This window comes from Gallus gallus, chromosome 12, assembly GCF_016699485.2.
Source record: "Gallus gallus isolate bGalGal1 chromosome 12, bGalGal1.mat.broiler.GRCg7b, whole genome shotgun sequence".
Taxonomy (NCBI): Eukaryota; Metazoa; Chordata; class Aves; order Galliformes; family Phasianidae; genus Gallus; species Gallus gallus.
Window position 1 is genome coordinate 8,404,639 of NC_052543.1, and position 17,068 is coordinate 8,421,706.

At 35.6% G+C, this 17,068-nt stretch overlaps 1 protein-coding gene across 14 annotated transcripts in view; it reads right to left on the reverse strand.

The window, feature by feature from the left end:
* ERC2 (ELKS/RAB6-interacting/CAST family member 2) overlaps nucleotides 1-17,068 on the reverse strand; it is a 426,293-nt gene that overhangs the window by 295,454 nt on the left and 113,771 nt on the right. For all 14 annotated transcript variants that reach the window (XR_003077468.3, XR_003077467.3, XR_003077466.3 and 11 more), the window contains one exon: nucleotides 625-792. Coding sequence is in view for 2 of the 14 variants with exons in the window: in XM_040646769.2 (XP_040502703.1) it covers nucleotides 625-792 (168 nt within the window). In the remaining 12 variants the exon portion in view is untranslated. The remainder of the gene's footprint in view (nucleotides 1-624; nucleotides 793-17,068) is intronic.

Genomic DNA, 17,068 nt, shown 5'->3' on the forward strand with positions numbered 1-17,068 from the left:
TAGAATCCAAAGCTACATTCCCAAGAAAGTTCAGCCCCACATCTCCACCACAAAGTAGAAACTGTAACAGTTAAATCCAACAGGCCATTGAGCTAAACCTGTGGAAAATTAGCAATAAGAATAATAAGGCTGTTTGAAGAGATCCTGCATTCTGAATATCTGTAGTCTGTTCTGCATAGGAAAAGCAGATAATTTAGGTTCTTTCCCCACTTCCTTTGCTCTCTCTACCAAAGTGTATTTACAGAAAAAACAGAAGTGTACTAATCTTTTAGAAGTCTCACATATTTCATTTTGTTTGCATTACTTGGAAAGACTAGTATTCAGTGTTACTAGGTATAAAAGAAACCCTGATGGCACTGAGCAAGATTTATCAGAATTTTTAGGACTTAGTTTAACTGCTAGAATTTTTCCAAACTGCATCACATAAAAATTTGTAATATAATTAAAATATAATACCATAAAAACAATCTCATGGAAGATAACACGTTACAGTGCTACTTGACTATTACCAACTTACTCTTTGCAATTTTTCTAATAATTTAAAAGTAAAATGGCTTAAGAAGGGTATTTCCTCTATAGGTGCCTCATAAGCTTTACAGCATACCATTTCATCAGGGATCTTACCTTTTTTTGAAGGACATTAATTTTCCTTTCCTTTACTTCCAACATGTCTTTCATATCCCGAATCTCTCCAGCCAGGGTTCCTTTCTCTTCTGTGAGGTCTTGAAGTTGTTTTGTTTTTTTATTGAGAAATGTTTCTTTTTCTTCCAATCGTAACCGCAAGGCATCAACCTACAGTAAGTGAAGCAAATATGTTTGCATTTTAGTAAGGATAAACACTATATTTTTCTCTTTTTTTAATTGCTTTTTGTATCACCTAGGAAACATTTCTTTTTTTCAGTGTAGATTTTCTAACTTTACCTTGGGCTAGAGAAATTCTACACGTATGATTTGCTAAAATGCAATCTTAGGAGAAAGGATTTAATCAACAAGGAATGAATAGAAAAAAGCAGAAAATTTGAAACTCTAAGACTAAAACTCACGTACAAATGATTCAAAATAAATCATCTCAACTTATTAAATAATTCACTGAAAACAGCACTCTGTATCCTATACTTGCCCATTAAAGCCATGGAGTGGGCAACTCAATACTAAAGTCACTATACAAATTTGGGCATAGATCTGTAATCTAGAAACAGAACTATTTAACACTACAAACAGGGAAATTATACAGCTCTTCACTTTTCTTCAATGTATATCTGGTAAGTTTCTTAACAAATGGGCCTTCCTGTACTTTTCTATAGTAAGCACAATTCCCTGTCAGATAAATCAAGGGGTATTTCAAGGATTTTCCTAAACAGAAGTAACTTAATAAAAGGCCTTCACAGTGTTAAGTGCTCTGGATTCCACTTTGCATTCCTTGTGCAGCCTCTAACTCCCAAACTCAAGTCATCATTACCAGAATCAGAGAGCTTATTCTTAGGGAAGTATTTCAGTTTTCCAGAAGGCTAGTTAACACACTGAAGCTTCCAGTCCAAGAGAGTAGATACTAAAAATACTGTTACAGACCTACTTCTACATTTGCACTTCTGCTCCATCTAGAAAGACAAAGCCACTATGCCGCACAGAAAGCACAGAGAGGCAGCATGGGAATGAAGTACGTTTGCAAGCTTTACAAGCTTTTAGCACAGATTTATCATTTCATGCAAAGTAGAGAGCTCAGATAAAAATACTGTAATCATTTGTTACTGCTAAGACAGATCTCCTTGAAAAGAGGCCATTTTTCTGATACCGTTTTCCTCTACAGCTCTGAAACCAGGAGGTGTTCACATTAAGTGGATCCATACAGGCTTGTTTTGGCTGCTAGGCACACCATTGAGAAGACAAGGTTTGGACTGAAAATATATGATGTGGCAGTCTAGAATAATTCTCCATCTAGTAGGGAGCTGCAGGAAGTCAGGCGAGTGTGAAATTTTAGATTCACTAATCCAAATTTCAAACATACAGATGTCAGAAAATAAAAAATTAGGATTTAAAGTTTACATTACCTACAAATTCACAAAGTTTATTCATAGCAAAAGGTTAGATTAAAGTAACTGAAAGAACTTTAATATTAGTTTTGCATCTTTGGGCTATACAGTTGGAATAGTCAGAAAGGGTCACGTACATTAAGCATCATTTTTTATCATTTTTTGTTAATGAGAACATTATTAAAGTACAAAATAATCAACACAAGTCTGATTTATTTTTATTTATATTCTTAGTTTTGTAATTCTAAAGTTATTGTGACCAGAAGTCTTTACAGTGTCATTTTAAAACATGGCTTGGGACTAATTTAGATGATCTATTGGATCTCAAAATGCATGTTCTTCCTGCTCTTAAAATGGCTCATTGCTTCTCTATACACTGGAAAAGAAAGATTTATGTTCTTCTGGATTTAGTATATTTTTAACATTTTTTTACAGTATTGTAGTAATAGGGTCTTGCAGTTTGTAAGCAGTGGCCAATATTAGATTCAAATGTGACTTTTTAACTTTAAAGAAAGAGTAGTAGCAGCTAACTTTCAGACCCCTTTTAATAAACATGAAAGACCTCATCTGAAACTCATTACCACATTTATACATTTTTATACTTAATCACTTATTTGGTGCATGTTGTTAAGCGATCCCTTATGTCAAATCACAAAAAATCTCTGCTGTGCCTTTAAGCTGCAGCTGAGAAGCTCATCATAACCTGCAGCAGGAGCTCTAGGAGGGGTTTTCTTCATTCAGGCATTGCAAGTCCCGTTTGCCAGCTGCCACTAAAGCAGACGCTTTGTACTTGACTTTAAAGGGAGTTGGAAGTGATTAGAACCACTGGTAAACAAAGCACTGATACTGCTCCCTGGGGACTGGGATAACAGTAGCTTACACCCAGACTTAGCTGAGTAGCGCTTTCTAATTCAAAAGCCATTTCCTATCCTAAAGGCTCTGCAGATGGTTCTCACTCTTCACAAATGTATTTGTCCCAAATTTCCAAGGAAATTTCCTTTCACCAGCTTATAACAAGTCGGTTATTTCTGTTCCCTAGCGAACACATGCACATTCAGCCCTGAGGGAGGAAAGAAGGTCAGAGACCTTCCTCATTCTGACCCGCAGAGATAAAACATGGGCATACACCACACACTCTCAGCCAGGGACTCTGACACTGCCATAACAACCCGTGATGTCACCTCCATGCCACAGCAAATGCACTGTCATCTTTGGAATACTGCCTTATGTCCCAGCCCTTTCCAAATGAACCGTAGGTCAACCACTGATTGATCTGTTCCAGCTGGAGTTTGAGTTCCAAAGAATTAGGAGAAAATTCCTTCCTAAAGGATTTCCACCCTTCTGGTGAAACAGAAATCTTTCTCTGGTATGAAGCTACTGACCTGGGTTGTTGACAAAGCATTTCCCAGGTTTCAGTCCAGATCACAGTGATTCAAATTGATCTTTTGCAAACCACACATTTTCCTACTGTTTCTTTTTAAGACTGTATCTTATTTGATGTTCCCCTTTTCCCCTCTGCGCAGTAATATTTTTAAATTCTCCTGGGCAAAACTATCATGCATATCAAAGCCAGGTCCAGGCAAGAGCTCAAATTAAGATCTGTAGGATTAGAAAAGCAGACTATTCAGCTCACAGCATGGCTTTTAATCTGTGTCATCCTTTTCTCCTTGCAAGAACAGGGAACAATACTATCACCAGCCTACTGTCCCAGAAAATACTTTTTGAGGGAATCAAATTAGACTGTGCCCTGACACCAATGTTGGAAAGAAAAAAAAAAATCTCCTAACTACATCCACACTTTCTTACATCCTCAAAAATAAAGAGTGGCCAGAAATCTTGAAACTGATACAACAGAACTCTCACTCAAAGAGACCACCTACACAACGAAGGCTTAGCTATTTTGACAGAACAGGTTCATCGTCTCCCAAACTAACACATACAGTAACGAGCCATTCTGAAATCAGAGCTTTGTGCCAGTTTTCAAAGAGGCAGAATGCTGAGCCAGTGCCAGCCTCGGACAGTGTATAGACGGCTCATCCTGTGTGTGGTCTTAGGTGTACAGATTTATTTTCTATACACAGGAATGCAATGTTAAGATTTGCAAGAACATTGGTTATGCCAGTCATTCTCTCCTTTCCTAAATTCTTCCTTCTGTCTCCAGTAAACACAAACCTAGACTTTTACATTTCTCATGATAAAATAAAACTACCTCAGCCTGAACTGCATTCAACCTTTCACTACACGCTATCTGTTCGGTGCTAAGCATGTATGACATCATTACATATGTCAATTACAAACCACCAGATGGTGTAAAACCAGAAAGTTGTTAAGTCAGCTCCCTCAGCTTGTGGAAGGCAAGAAGCAAAATATACTACTTTGTTTAAAGCCAGGATGAATATGCCAGTATTAGAAATCTTTTCCCTGAAAATGGTACAGTGAAATCACTTCTACCCAAAATAATGAAGCAATGAATATTTTAAATAGAGCGTGCCAGTACACTAGGAGAAACGTCTGCCACTTTTGCTACTCCTCCTTTTATGTCTGTAGCATTTTAAACAGCCTGAAAGGAAATTAAATACAGGTCACTCCACAGCATTGGATATATATTTTTATATTTGAAAGGATAAGGATTTCTGGTATACAAAAACCCTCTCTTTGGCTTTTCACTCAACACTATGTAATTTTAAGAGTCCTTGACTTATTTTCCCCAAGATTTGGCAGTACATTTACTAGTAAAACTTGGCAATCTGAAAAATGCCATAATTTTTCAGAAAAATAAAGCAAAAGCAGATCTGATAGCTAGCACATAAAGTATTTCAAAGACTTCTGTCCCAGTGAATTGCTTTTTAATTTTGTCTAAGTTGTTTTTGCTCAGCAACTACTTATTTAAACTATTTAATACAATAAACTCTGTCACTTGCTCTGGAAATATACAAAAACTTCAAAATTGGGCTATGCTAAGAAAAGTTCACGTAAGTGCTAAAAATTGCCAAATTTGAAGTCAAACTTTATAAATCTTCATGTCATCACCTGCCACTCAAGACCAGCTCCAGCAGTGACGTCTATTTCTTGAAGTCCCTTACAGTTAACTGTTTAACTTATATGCCATATATACATATTTATGAAAGTGGTTTTAGTGTTATGGAGTTCCATGAGGAAGTAAAATGTGAAGAAGCACTACTGTGTTTCACTATTAGAATTATTTATTGTACCAGAATAAATAAATGTATTTAAAGCAAAAGTTTGACTGTATTTTTTCTTTAATTAAAGTAAATCTGAAGCTACTAGTCAAGCACTAAGTACACTGTAGTACCACACCTAGGGTAATAGAAAAGGCAAACTGCAATGCATTGTCTCTCTCCCTCCTAATCCCATTTCTGTTCCAGCACACACTGCAGTCTATGTTTGCTTTTCTGTGCCACATGGCTCTTCTTCTTCCACTGGAACAGGTTGCCTAAGGAGGTTGTGGATGCCCCACCTCTAGAGGTATTCAAGGCCAGGCTGGATGTGGCTCTGGGCAGCCTGGTCTGGTAGTTGGCGACTGTGCACATAGCAGGGGGGTTGAAACTAGATGATCACTGTGGTCCTTTCCAACCCAGGCCATTCTGTGATTCTTCTGCCACTTTTGTACTATTGTTCTCTCCCCTCATAATGACCACTCCAAGCTCTATGCGGTTGCCGACATGCTTGTGTATTAACATATTATGCTGTTCCTTTTAAAGGAATAACTTCAGTTAATCAGAAAAAACAACTGTTAAAGATCTCAGTACTTTGTATATCCATATTTACACAGGGAAATATAATGTACTGGTTTGATCCTGAAAACTAATTTAAACCATGAGAAAAGAACTGACACTTCAATTACTGATTTTTGAGTACAGAGAGCGTATCTTCATATATACTTTTTTACAAATATGAGAGCAGTTACAAGTATAGAAGGGATATTGTCTTTGAAATGCCTAAATTGCACTTTATGTTTCAGAACTAGTAAAAAGATATTATAAGGATAAAATGAAAACTATACCATCAATATGTCCCTTATTTTTCAATTTCTTGTGGTAAACATTTTTTTCAAAGCAGTGACTAGCTGGCAATCTGAAGTATTTCTTTCCTTCATTACTTCTTCCAAAAAATATGGTTGTACAAATTTAAGGCAGAGAGTCAGAATGTGGTCATATCTTGACAGTACAAACACCTGAATTTCATACAGTTAATATGCTTATCACCTTCCTTTTCCAAATTGAAGCTCCAGTGAGTTATCCAGCTTTTTTTCCTTGTTAGAGGAAAACCACACTTTTAAGCATTATTTCATGTTGCAGCTTAGCCCAGCAGGCAGCTCAGCACCACACAGCACTCTCCAGGTGAGATGGGGGAGAGAATCAGGTAGGTAAGTGTTGAGATAAAAACATCATACTAGGTAAAGCAAAAGCTGTGCAGGCAGACAAAGCAAGACAAGGAGTTCATTCACTGCTTCCCATCAGCAGGCAGATTATTTAGGCACTCCAAGGAAAGCAGGGTTCAGCACATGTAGCGGTTTCTTGGGAAGACAAATGCTATCACTCCAGGCATCCTCCCCTTCCTCCTTTTATAGCTGAGCATGGTGCTATGTATGCAATATCCCTTTGATCAGCCTGAGCCAGCTGTCCTCCCTGCGTCCCTCTCCAGCTACTTGTGCACTCCTAGCCTGCTCACTGGCAGAAATTTGTTGATAAAAGTCTTTGCTCTGTGTAAGCCCTTCTCTTCAACAACTAAAACACTGCTCTGTTGTCACCACTGTTTTCATCAAAAATCTACAACATTGCATCATATGAGCTTCCATGAAGAAAATTAACTCTATCCCAACCAAATAATTTCAACCACTTTCTCACCCCTATTATTCTAGACACAGTGGTTGCTCTACTTTATATTTTAACTTAGCAAATTGTGTTATTGTAGAGCTGATAATTAACAGGTTTTGCATTCTTTAAAGAAGAGCCTGTTTGACTGTCTTATTTTCACTGCTTTAGGATCTAAGAGCTGACAAATGGAGAGGGGCATAAAGAAGCTGAGCACATTCAAGCTCTTCGGGACACAGTGAGCAACATTATAGAGTGGTTTAGAACACAAGATGAGGACAAACTCATAGCATCTTATACCACTGCCCCCCATGCTGTCACAAGCTCTTTCAATTCCTACAAGCAAGTATGGGACAACTACTTGCTGGCATGATGTATCCATGTTGCATCCACCACTTATCCTCCTTCACCTACTCCTTGAAAGATGGTATCCAGGTGGTCCAAAAAACTCCTAGCCTCCCACTCAATAGCTCTCAATCATAGTCTCTACTAATCAATCATGGGTTGTTGTTGTTGTTGGTTTGGTTTTTTTAACTCTCTTTTTATCATCGCTAGTCCAGATAACATCTTTCTTTAAAAGATTAAAATAGTAACACAAATCAGTATCAGAAAAACTAGAAGTGGTCTTAGCTGCAAAAAAGTGCAGTCAAGATAAGAATGGTTCCTCTGGCAGTTTGAAACCCATCCTTGTGGAGCTTTGTATGCCACAAGGAATTCTGATTGTGTGTGGCTTTTCAATGCAGTCAACTGCTTAACAGCTGTTTTCTTCAAGTAAATCTTCACCTATCCTTACCACTAAAATTAGGCTTAAAGCAAGTAGTCCAAAGTTCAGAATTTAATATTCAGTTCAGTGCCAGCAAATTTTGGAAAACACGTGGGAATTGTAACTCATGTGCTAATACTTAAAGTTTTTGTTAATAAAACTTCCAACACTAACCTTACCTCATTGAACTTACCTCACTGATTTTATGCTCACTATAAAACTATAGCTGTCATAATATTTTTGAATTACCGTGAAAGGAAGTCAGACATTCCAGAGTCAATGTTATTTAGCAACATTATGATAGTTATAAATTCAAAATACTTAAAACCAATTTAAAAAACTATCAATCCAAGTAGCTTTTTAACTTTTGAAATTTGTCTCCAATAACATTCAAATTTTATTATACTTTAAGAGATTAATAGAAAGTGAATTAAAAGGCCATAATGTGCTTTTTTTTAAAGTCAAGCCAATGTACTCTGACTGTTTCATGAAAAAATGTACTGAATTCCATAATAATATGAAAAACATCAGTAAACGTCTGTTAGCTTCATATATGATAAAAATCAAATTTTTATATCAATCATTTTTTCTCAGTTTAATTTTTACTTAATAATAAAAGTCAATTATTGCAAATAGCTGACAGAGCAATAAGAGTGATTTTTGAAAAGCACATTGAAGTTTATAACTCAGGACATTCAAACAAAGAAGCTACCAGCAGCTAAAGAACTTCACCCGAACTAGAGTCCACATTAGCTTGCAAGGATGAGAGCTGTACACTTGACCCCGCTCCCTCTCCCAGCTTCACATCTCTCAGAGGAGGAACTTATGATTCACCTTGCTCTGAGACTGGAACACCTGCTTATGTGACCCGACTGTTTATCATATATTCCTTCATCGGTAAGTCCAGCTGGCTACAGGCTTGGCTACAGGCTTATCTTCCAGAATATACAGCCAGCTCATAAATACAGTGACATAAACCAGCTTGGGCAATATTTTTCATTTATTCATAAGAACACAGAGAACAGAGAAGAAGGTTAAAATAATAAGCTGAACATACATTGTTTACTTTAAGTTTAACTGTGTTTTCTTCAAGAAGTATGCCATTTTGGCTTTCGTATCTCTCCTGCCCACATTCTCTCAGAGCCCAGGTCATAGGCTTTTCTCTGGAAAATGCTGCATTTGTCTCAAGAGTGCATCTGTTTCTAACTATCTGTAATGTCTTAAATTAAAAAAAATGTTTGTTTGATTTTCATAATTGGCCTTGGATATTTCAAGCAAAGAAGTACCATCTCAGTCTGTATTTCTACAGAAGTCTGCTGGTGTGTCTAGATGCAGGGATGATACACAGCAGGGAGCAGAATGTCACTTGCAAGCCTGCCAGTCCAATCTGAAGCTCTGCACTTTCCTTAGGACTGGAACCTGCAGCGGTACATAGGGAACTGCCCCCAGGAGAGAAGACTGAACCTCTCATAGCTAGGGCCCCTTACAGTATGAGTCAGATACATGCCCCAGTCTAATAAAAATCTATTGCACATGTGATCTGTGCATAAACAGCAAGGCAGAATATCATTCTGGGTTTGCTGCACAAACACAGCTATAGTGAACCTCACACATTAACTTATTGCACAGATGATGTACAATAAGACATGCATCCACCATCTAGTTCATACACATAGATTTGATACATCTCTAAGATGTATAAGACTTACAGTAATGTGAAATTTTGGATAGTGAGATATATGAGATTAGCTAAGAGATTATCAAAACTTCAGTTTGGGAGAAGCAGAGCAGAGTTTGTTTCCAACAAGAGAACAGCTGTAAGAAATAATTGCATATAGGAGGCAAGAAGACATTTTCCTCAAATCCAAACAGAGTACAGTGTTTTACTACATTAGATGGACGAAAAGATGATGTGGAATATTTGGCATTTCACTAGTAATACTCTGAAGAGTTGACACATAAATTAGTAGATTCATTTTGGCTATTCCTGTTACTTGCCCATAAAAATACTTCTCAAGGTTAAAAACTTCACTGAAGATACAGTTTGCCAGTGTCTGACATATTCTTCATATTTACAGATATCTTCTAAAGCTGGTAGTACCCAGCCAAACCCTCCCACAAAGAGGTTTTAAAAAGATAAAAGGATAAAATCACTACGAACCCTAGCTGGCTCAGCTCTGTCCTAGACGTTGAATATAAAAAGATACATGCACTAGCAGAAAAGTTACAAATCAACTTCAAAAATGAAATCCTATCTTACATTCTTTGTTCAATCAGACCAAGCACACAAATTTCCTGGAATTCAGAAGCCAGGTCTTCTAAAACAAAAACTGAGACAGATTAGATAATTTAATTACATAGTTCTAGAAATAAAACTAGAACTTACAAAATCTTAAGTTCCTTACTCAATGCAGAAACATATCTTCAAAACTATTTGACAGATGTAATAATAAATGAATGATATTAAAACTAATTAAAAGAAAAAGGAAGGGGGAGGATAGAAAGTTCCTTAATTGGACCCTAAAAAGAGTACTTTGTCATGCAGTAAGGTATGTTCTTGGTAAAAGAGTCCACAAGATACTGACAAGATTTTTAAAATGACAGCAAGTGCATTCTTAGCTATTGAGGATTATAGCAATAAGTAGTTATTTAAATAGCGAAGTTCACATGCCATTCTCAGATAATATCTTGTTTCAAGCAAAGGCAAAATGAACTTTATCTACAGAAAAATTCTTATGCTTTCTGCAAGCATAGCATTTCTGCAAGGTTGATTTGGTTTAGGGGCAAGCTTCAAAAGTATATGTTTCAAATCAATCAAGAATAAAAATTGGTATCTACTGTGGTGTTTGTAAGGTCTACTTTTTTTTAATGAGATTTCTTTTTGAATTAAGTAGGTGAATTGAATAGCATCAGATGCCAATGCTGTCACTGATTTATTCTAACTATGAAACCCCAGCAGAATTACACTTCCTTAACAAGTCCTCAGTGCTATAAATGATCTAAATAAATATTTCAAACTCAATTAATGGTGATGACTCCTATTAGCAGTGTGGTAAAATCTTAGTTTTTCAGTTACAGAATCTTAGAGATTAACACATTACTCCAGGGGAAAGAATAAGAGCTTACTACATACAACTTATGAAGTCTAATTCTTTCATTGAAGGAGGATCAAGAATTGAGATTCCTTTTTGGAGTAAACAAAGCTTGGCATGTGAAATTCAGAAGAAATTTTAAGACCAAAAATCACAAAGCAAGAAAAAAAAGTCAAAGGACAGCAAAGAAAACGTTTTTAATACTAAATGAAAAAGAAAACAATAATAATAGCTAAGAGATTTGAGGACCTGAGAGAAAGAATTAAAAACTTCCAGCATCACCTCAGTATGTTGTCTGCACAAGTTACTGCTCATGTGAATGGCAGTGTTGACTATCCTATACAAAAGATAAGCCAAAAAAAGAACAGGATCCCACTTAGTAGCTCATTTAAGAAAAACAGCTCTATTCTGGCAATAAAGAATAACAAAAGAGCTAACATTCTTTTATAACCTGAGAGAACAGAAAAATGCCATGACCATTGTAGCAAGGTATTATTCAAAATGAAGCATTCTGGCTGATAAAAAACTCAAAGCAATACTTCACACTCCTGTGCATCAGCACTGCTTGATTTTAGCAAAAAGTCGACTTCAAAAATTGGAAAATCCATCCCAGTACTGCTCAACAGTAGCAGTGGCTTTGAATAGTTTCATCAAAGAGTGTGCCACAGGAACTTGCTGTTCAGATCTCATAGGAACACACAGGTGTGGCAGTTCTCCCAAATTTTCCCATCAGTGCCTGACCCAGATAGTAAACCCAGACATAGAGACTACTACTACTACTACTACTACTACACAGAGAGACCAAGAGAAGCTAACACCTTATCTATCTCAAGAAAAGATTGTCTATTGTAACCAAATTAATTAGTTTGGTAACTATTGTTACCAAATTAGTAACTCCTTTTCTATGACATCTTCAGAGTCTTGAGGCATTTTAGGAAGAACTGAAGAAGGAATTATATTCTAAATCCCTGGAGTCATCAAAAGAGGCACACCATCTCATACTCTGAATGTTTGAAAACAAGCTGACTGATGATACTAAACAAGATTACAAAGAAATACGCGAGATTGGAATTAGGAACATAAAAGCAACAATATCCTTTGTATATATACAGTATCTGTAGTACAGGTTACATGGTAAATTAAAAGAAAAAAAGATATACTGGAATGAATTCAGATGAGTAAACTTAAGTTGTGGACTAACATACTAACAGAGGTAAGTTTACCAAATGTTTATATTAATTCCAGTCTGCTAGATTATCTCGCAGCAAGCATTTCAAGGTCTAATCTTCAATTTAACACTGAGCTGGAAGCTACAGATTTACTACAATCACATTCCATCTGAGAGACAACAGTTTCTCAGGACAGAATAGCATCTGCATGAGAAAGATAAAGGAAAACTGATATGTGCTGCTTTCTTAACTGTGTAAACACTAAAACTACATAAAGTTAGATATGAAAACAAATCATCACAAAAGTGGTCTTATATTGTCAAATATGTAAGGGGTGTTTTCACGAAACAAATCAGCAATGAAATAACTTTGAAACTAATTTCAGAGAATGACCTACAACCTGCAAGAGCCAACAATGACAGCCAAGGCACTGTGACTAAAACAGATGAAAAAGGTAATCCTCAACTAGACAACCTGACACAGTAAATAAATGCAGAAAAGATAATCCTCAACCAAACATCACTTTTCAATGAGAATAAAAGCCAACTCTGATTCTTCACAGAACAAGAAACTCAAGAGCTCTTAACCATAAATTCCAGGATTCCATCATATTCTTTCCTTCTCCAACATGTCTAAGATGATATTGGCTAACATGCAAATGTTATTAGATTTCAAAAAGAGTGAATTCACGAACCACACAGCCATGCTTGATCCTGTGCTGCATTAGAACTTAGACACAGAAGTCATTAAACCACAGTGACCTACAGTGAAATAGCTCGACAGAAATCTTTCTTTCCTCCTTTCCCATCTCTATTCAAGGAACCTCCAATCTTATACAACTCATAATATGAACCAAAACGTGACTAATATATACCAAATACAACCAGACTGTCACACAGCAGAGGCATCACAGATTTTGGTTCAACATACTATTTGCTCTAAGGAAAATACCTGGCCAAAACATAACTACTACTGTATATAAAAATGAAGACTCAAAACAAAACATTGAGAAGGGAGAGTGATTTAGCAATGACAAAACAATGACAAAGCAAACTATTTGTTCCTGATATCTCAGTACTTGAGGGAATCCAGCAAAACTGTTTCAAATTAAATACCTGAGAATAAAATTTATATCTCTGTCAGGTATTAAAACAGCCATGCAAAATGCTTTACAGAACAATGCTACAAAGGGCCTTCAAAACTATCAGTTAATTGTGATTAAAATGATGGTAAACTGGGACATTCAACCTCCTCAGGATATCCAACAAAGCTGTTAGTACCTTTACCACAGCATTTATATTACAGAAGTTTTAGCTTTCAATCCTAAAAGGCATAAACCTTAAACTTTGCACATCTCATCTATTTATATCACTCCAGAATTCAAGATCATCTCCTTAGCATTACTACTGGCTCCAGTACAATCTATCTCTGAGATCTCCATTCTGAGATCTTGTGAGTGTGCTTCCAAGGTTTAGCAAGTTATGTAACAAAAAATATTAAGTAAGCCTCACTGCAACATTAGGTCTTGACAGGTTTCCAAAGAATACTTCCACAGTAATTTTCTTCTACCATACTATTTAAACCGTTTACCCAGTATCTAACATTTCACCAAATCAACCAATTCTTGGATAAACCTCAATTTTTTCTAACTTCAGTAATTTCCACCATGATATGGCATCAAATGACTTAATGTGTTTTCTTTGTCTACAAGACAAGCACTTGTATCAAACAAAAATTCTGAATCTCATCTAATTCTCTTTACAGCAAATTCAAAGGGAGATATTCAAGATAATATTTTCACTTTAGTTACAAGTGGATTTTTACTATTTTTTAAGCCTGCTATCTAATCTGGGAATTTAAGTCTTATAATCCAATTTTAAATCTTATGCTTACCATGCAGCTGCAAACTTAGAGTTACTATTTTGTTCCAAACAGAATGTCACCAGAATTCCTGTTTTTTGAATAGAATAAGGATTTAATCCTTTGAACTGAGGTTACCCTTAAAAAAAGAAGATATATGGGACTGTGGAGAAGATTTTGCTAATATTTCAGAGAAAGTTATATACATCACTGTAAGATTGTTTTTAAAAAAAATATTTACTATGTAATTTGTCTTAGTCGTTTTAGTCTATAGATGAATTACATATATATGTATATTCACATAAGCATGTGTAAACAAACATTACCGCTAAAAACAATCAGAGTATACAAAATTTAAATCTGAAGGAGAGGCTACACAAGAGAAGATCTACTAACCATGGAAACTAAGTCTTAGTATGAAAATTCACTTTCCAGTGTCTGACAGTTGACAATTACTTGGGGCCTTATAAATCTGTCTTCTGAGAAAATTCCAAAAATAAATAAATAAATCAAAGAAGTATCATTCATCATCTGTTTTTCTTTTTCTGGAAAGCATTTTGAAAGTAATGTTTTTTTTCCAGACAGATTATTCTGCGCATGGGTGAAACTCTGATCCCTTTTCTAGACTTCTCAAAAGACTGGGAATCTAAAGATCCATTTCAACAGGAAAATGCCAGGACAAAGAACGAATCTTAATGTGAAGTCTAGCATAAATTAACTACACAGGACTCTGCCCTGTGCTAATTTAATTATATTTACCAGTGCTTACTTACAAGTAACATAACACGAGCCCAAGAAGAAGCAAAAAATAAAACAAAAAAAAACTAACCATGACTTTTCCAACCCTAGAAGTTAAAGAGGATACTGAAGAACTGCTAATATTTCCCACCATCACTGTCATAATACCTAGTGGCTTTCATTAAATAATTCCATGTAGTGACAAACATTTCACACAGTTCAACTAAATGGCAAAACACATAACTAATTTGGGGTATAAAACAATGCTTCAGAGGATTTAATTTCCCAGAACTCCTTTAGGAAGAAAGTAAAGAGCTAGAAGTTAGAGAATAAAACCAACCACTTAGAAGTTTATTGAACATCAATCCAACTTAAGATTGCATCGGAAAAGCACATCGATTGATGCATAGGTGTATCAGCTCATCATTGCTGAAAACTAAATATAACGTGGGAAAGTCAGCCCTTTTCCTTTCTGCATATATTATATTTTCAGTTAAAACTCTGCAGCCTGCAAATTAGCTTGCACAGATGCAATTAAGTGACTCTGAAACTGAAACTTTCTAAACTCTTCCATTATTGATGCAAGAAGAAATATAACCCTCTACCTACAGTCATCACTGCACTAGATTGCAAGACCTAACAGAAGAGGTAAAGAAGAGAAAAATTTTCTTCTTTACTGAATGTTGTTTATAGACATGATCAAAAACACTTAATTGTGCCCAAATGGATGGACTTCTAGTAATTTCATTTTTTTAATATAAACTATTATTTGGCATAACTAAAAAAGGCTCTTCTTCAGTACAATTGCTGGTTATAAACAGTAACAGAAAAGGATTCAAGTTTTATATATATATATTTATATATATATGAACTTTTTCCTGTGAACAAGGTAACATTAAGCAGCCAGGGAATACAAAGAAGCACTCAATTAGCCTGGAGGTCACATGTTATACAAATCATGATGCCACTGAAAAATAGAATGCTTTAAAACAAAGACAGAATCCTGTCTTTACAAGCAGTGCAGTCCTAAAAAAAAAAAAAAAAAAAAAAAAAAAGAAAGAAAGAAACAGGAGTGGTAAATGGCCATCAGAACTCAAAGCTCAGTATACAGAACACAACCTTTAAATGATAGGTAGCAACCATTCTGTGGTTAGCATTTCAAAACTGAGTTGCAATCTACAACACAGGTCTAAAATTTTCTCCCCTTAAAGACATTTATTTTTGCATAAGTTCAGAATTTTTCTTTCAACCACGTCACTGTTGAGTGAGACAACTGTACATCACTCAAAAAACTCTAGTCTGTCTTTTAGCTTTTGTTAGCAGATGCCTGATTATGCCACTATAACAAATATCTTTGAACTGTTTAACTTACTAATAAAGTTAAAAGCAAAAATACTAAAATTCTAAATACGTAATTCATAAAGAAGCATATTTTCCTTAATTAATTTTCTCAAAGTTTACAATATCTGTACTAATTCTCTGTAACTAGATATGTTCTGGATCCATTCTCAGAGAATCTGTATAGAATAAACATTTGAAACATCTTAAGGACTAACTAAAACCATCCTTCTACTATGCTGCAAGGCAAATGATTTTTGGATGTTTTGCATTTTTATGCTAAGTAGTGCAGCTGCAATTCATAAAAAGCAATCAAGCTAATTTAAGTCAATCATGTCCAGGAGGTTCTCATCACTAGTATAAAAATGCTCTCACACTCATTTTAAGGCTCTACCACAGCAAGCAGCTTTTTTTTTTTTCCTCTCTAAATGTTTGTACCTTACTGTTCTTGAAAAAGAAAATGAAATATCCATCTCATTGAGTTTTTTCACTATGATTTAAACTTCAATTTTCATTTGAACAGGAACTTACATTGATAGAATCTAATACAAAAAGACTATATGAGAATATAGCAACACCCTACCTAAAGTAGTACATACTTCAAGGCATCAGGTCAAAGGCAAAATAAACTTTTAGCACTTAAAATGCACAACTGTTACCCTCTAACATATAATCTGGATTATATTACTGGGATCATAACATGTTTTGAATTTATTATTTTGATTTATCAGTAATGGCACTTCACAGCTGCCATTCTGAGTTGCCTCTCAGCTGCTACATTTGACATTTTAAATCCCAGTTTTGTTTTAAAATTTTGCATTAACCACTGCTTCTACATTTTAGACCTGTAAAACTTCTGCGGTCATGCAAGAACCCTTTCCTTAGATAGGTTAAGTCCAAGATAATTGATCTGAATTCCATTGTGATTCTTTGCCTTGTGGCCAGCTCCCATGAACATGTGACTGCTGATTCTCTTCAGACAATGAAAAATAATGAAACAGAGCCTCTGAACTTCACATTATACCATGACTTTATTTACCTTCCCTGCAAAATGGCTGTGGAGTTCAGTACAGTATGTGGAGATGGATGCAGAGAATGATATAACCAAGCCCTTCATGAAGAGATTAAGGCAGGCGACAGAGACAGCCTGCGGTAGAAGCATTTAATACCTCAGAATGTAAAGTCATGTCCTAGTGGGTTACATTTGGCCTTATTTTCATAATTGGTGTAGATATACTTATAA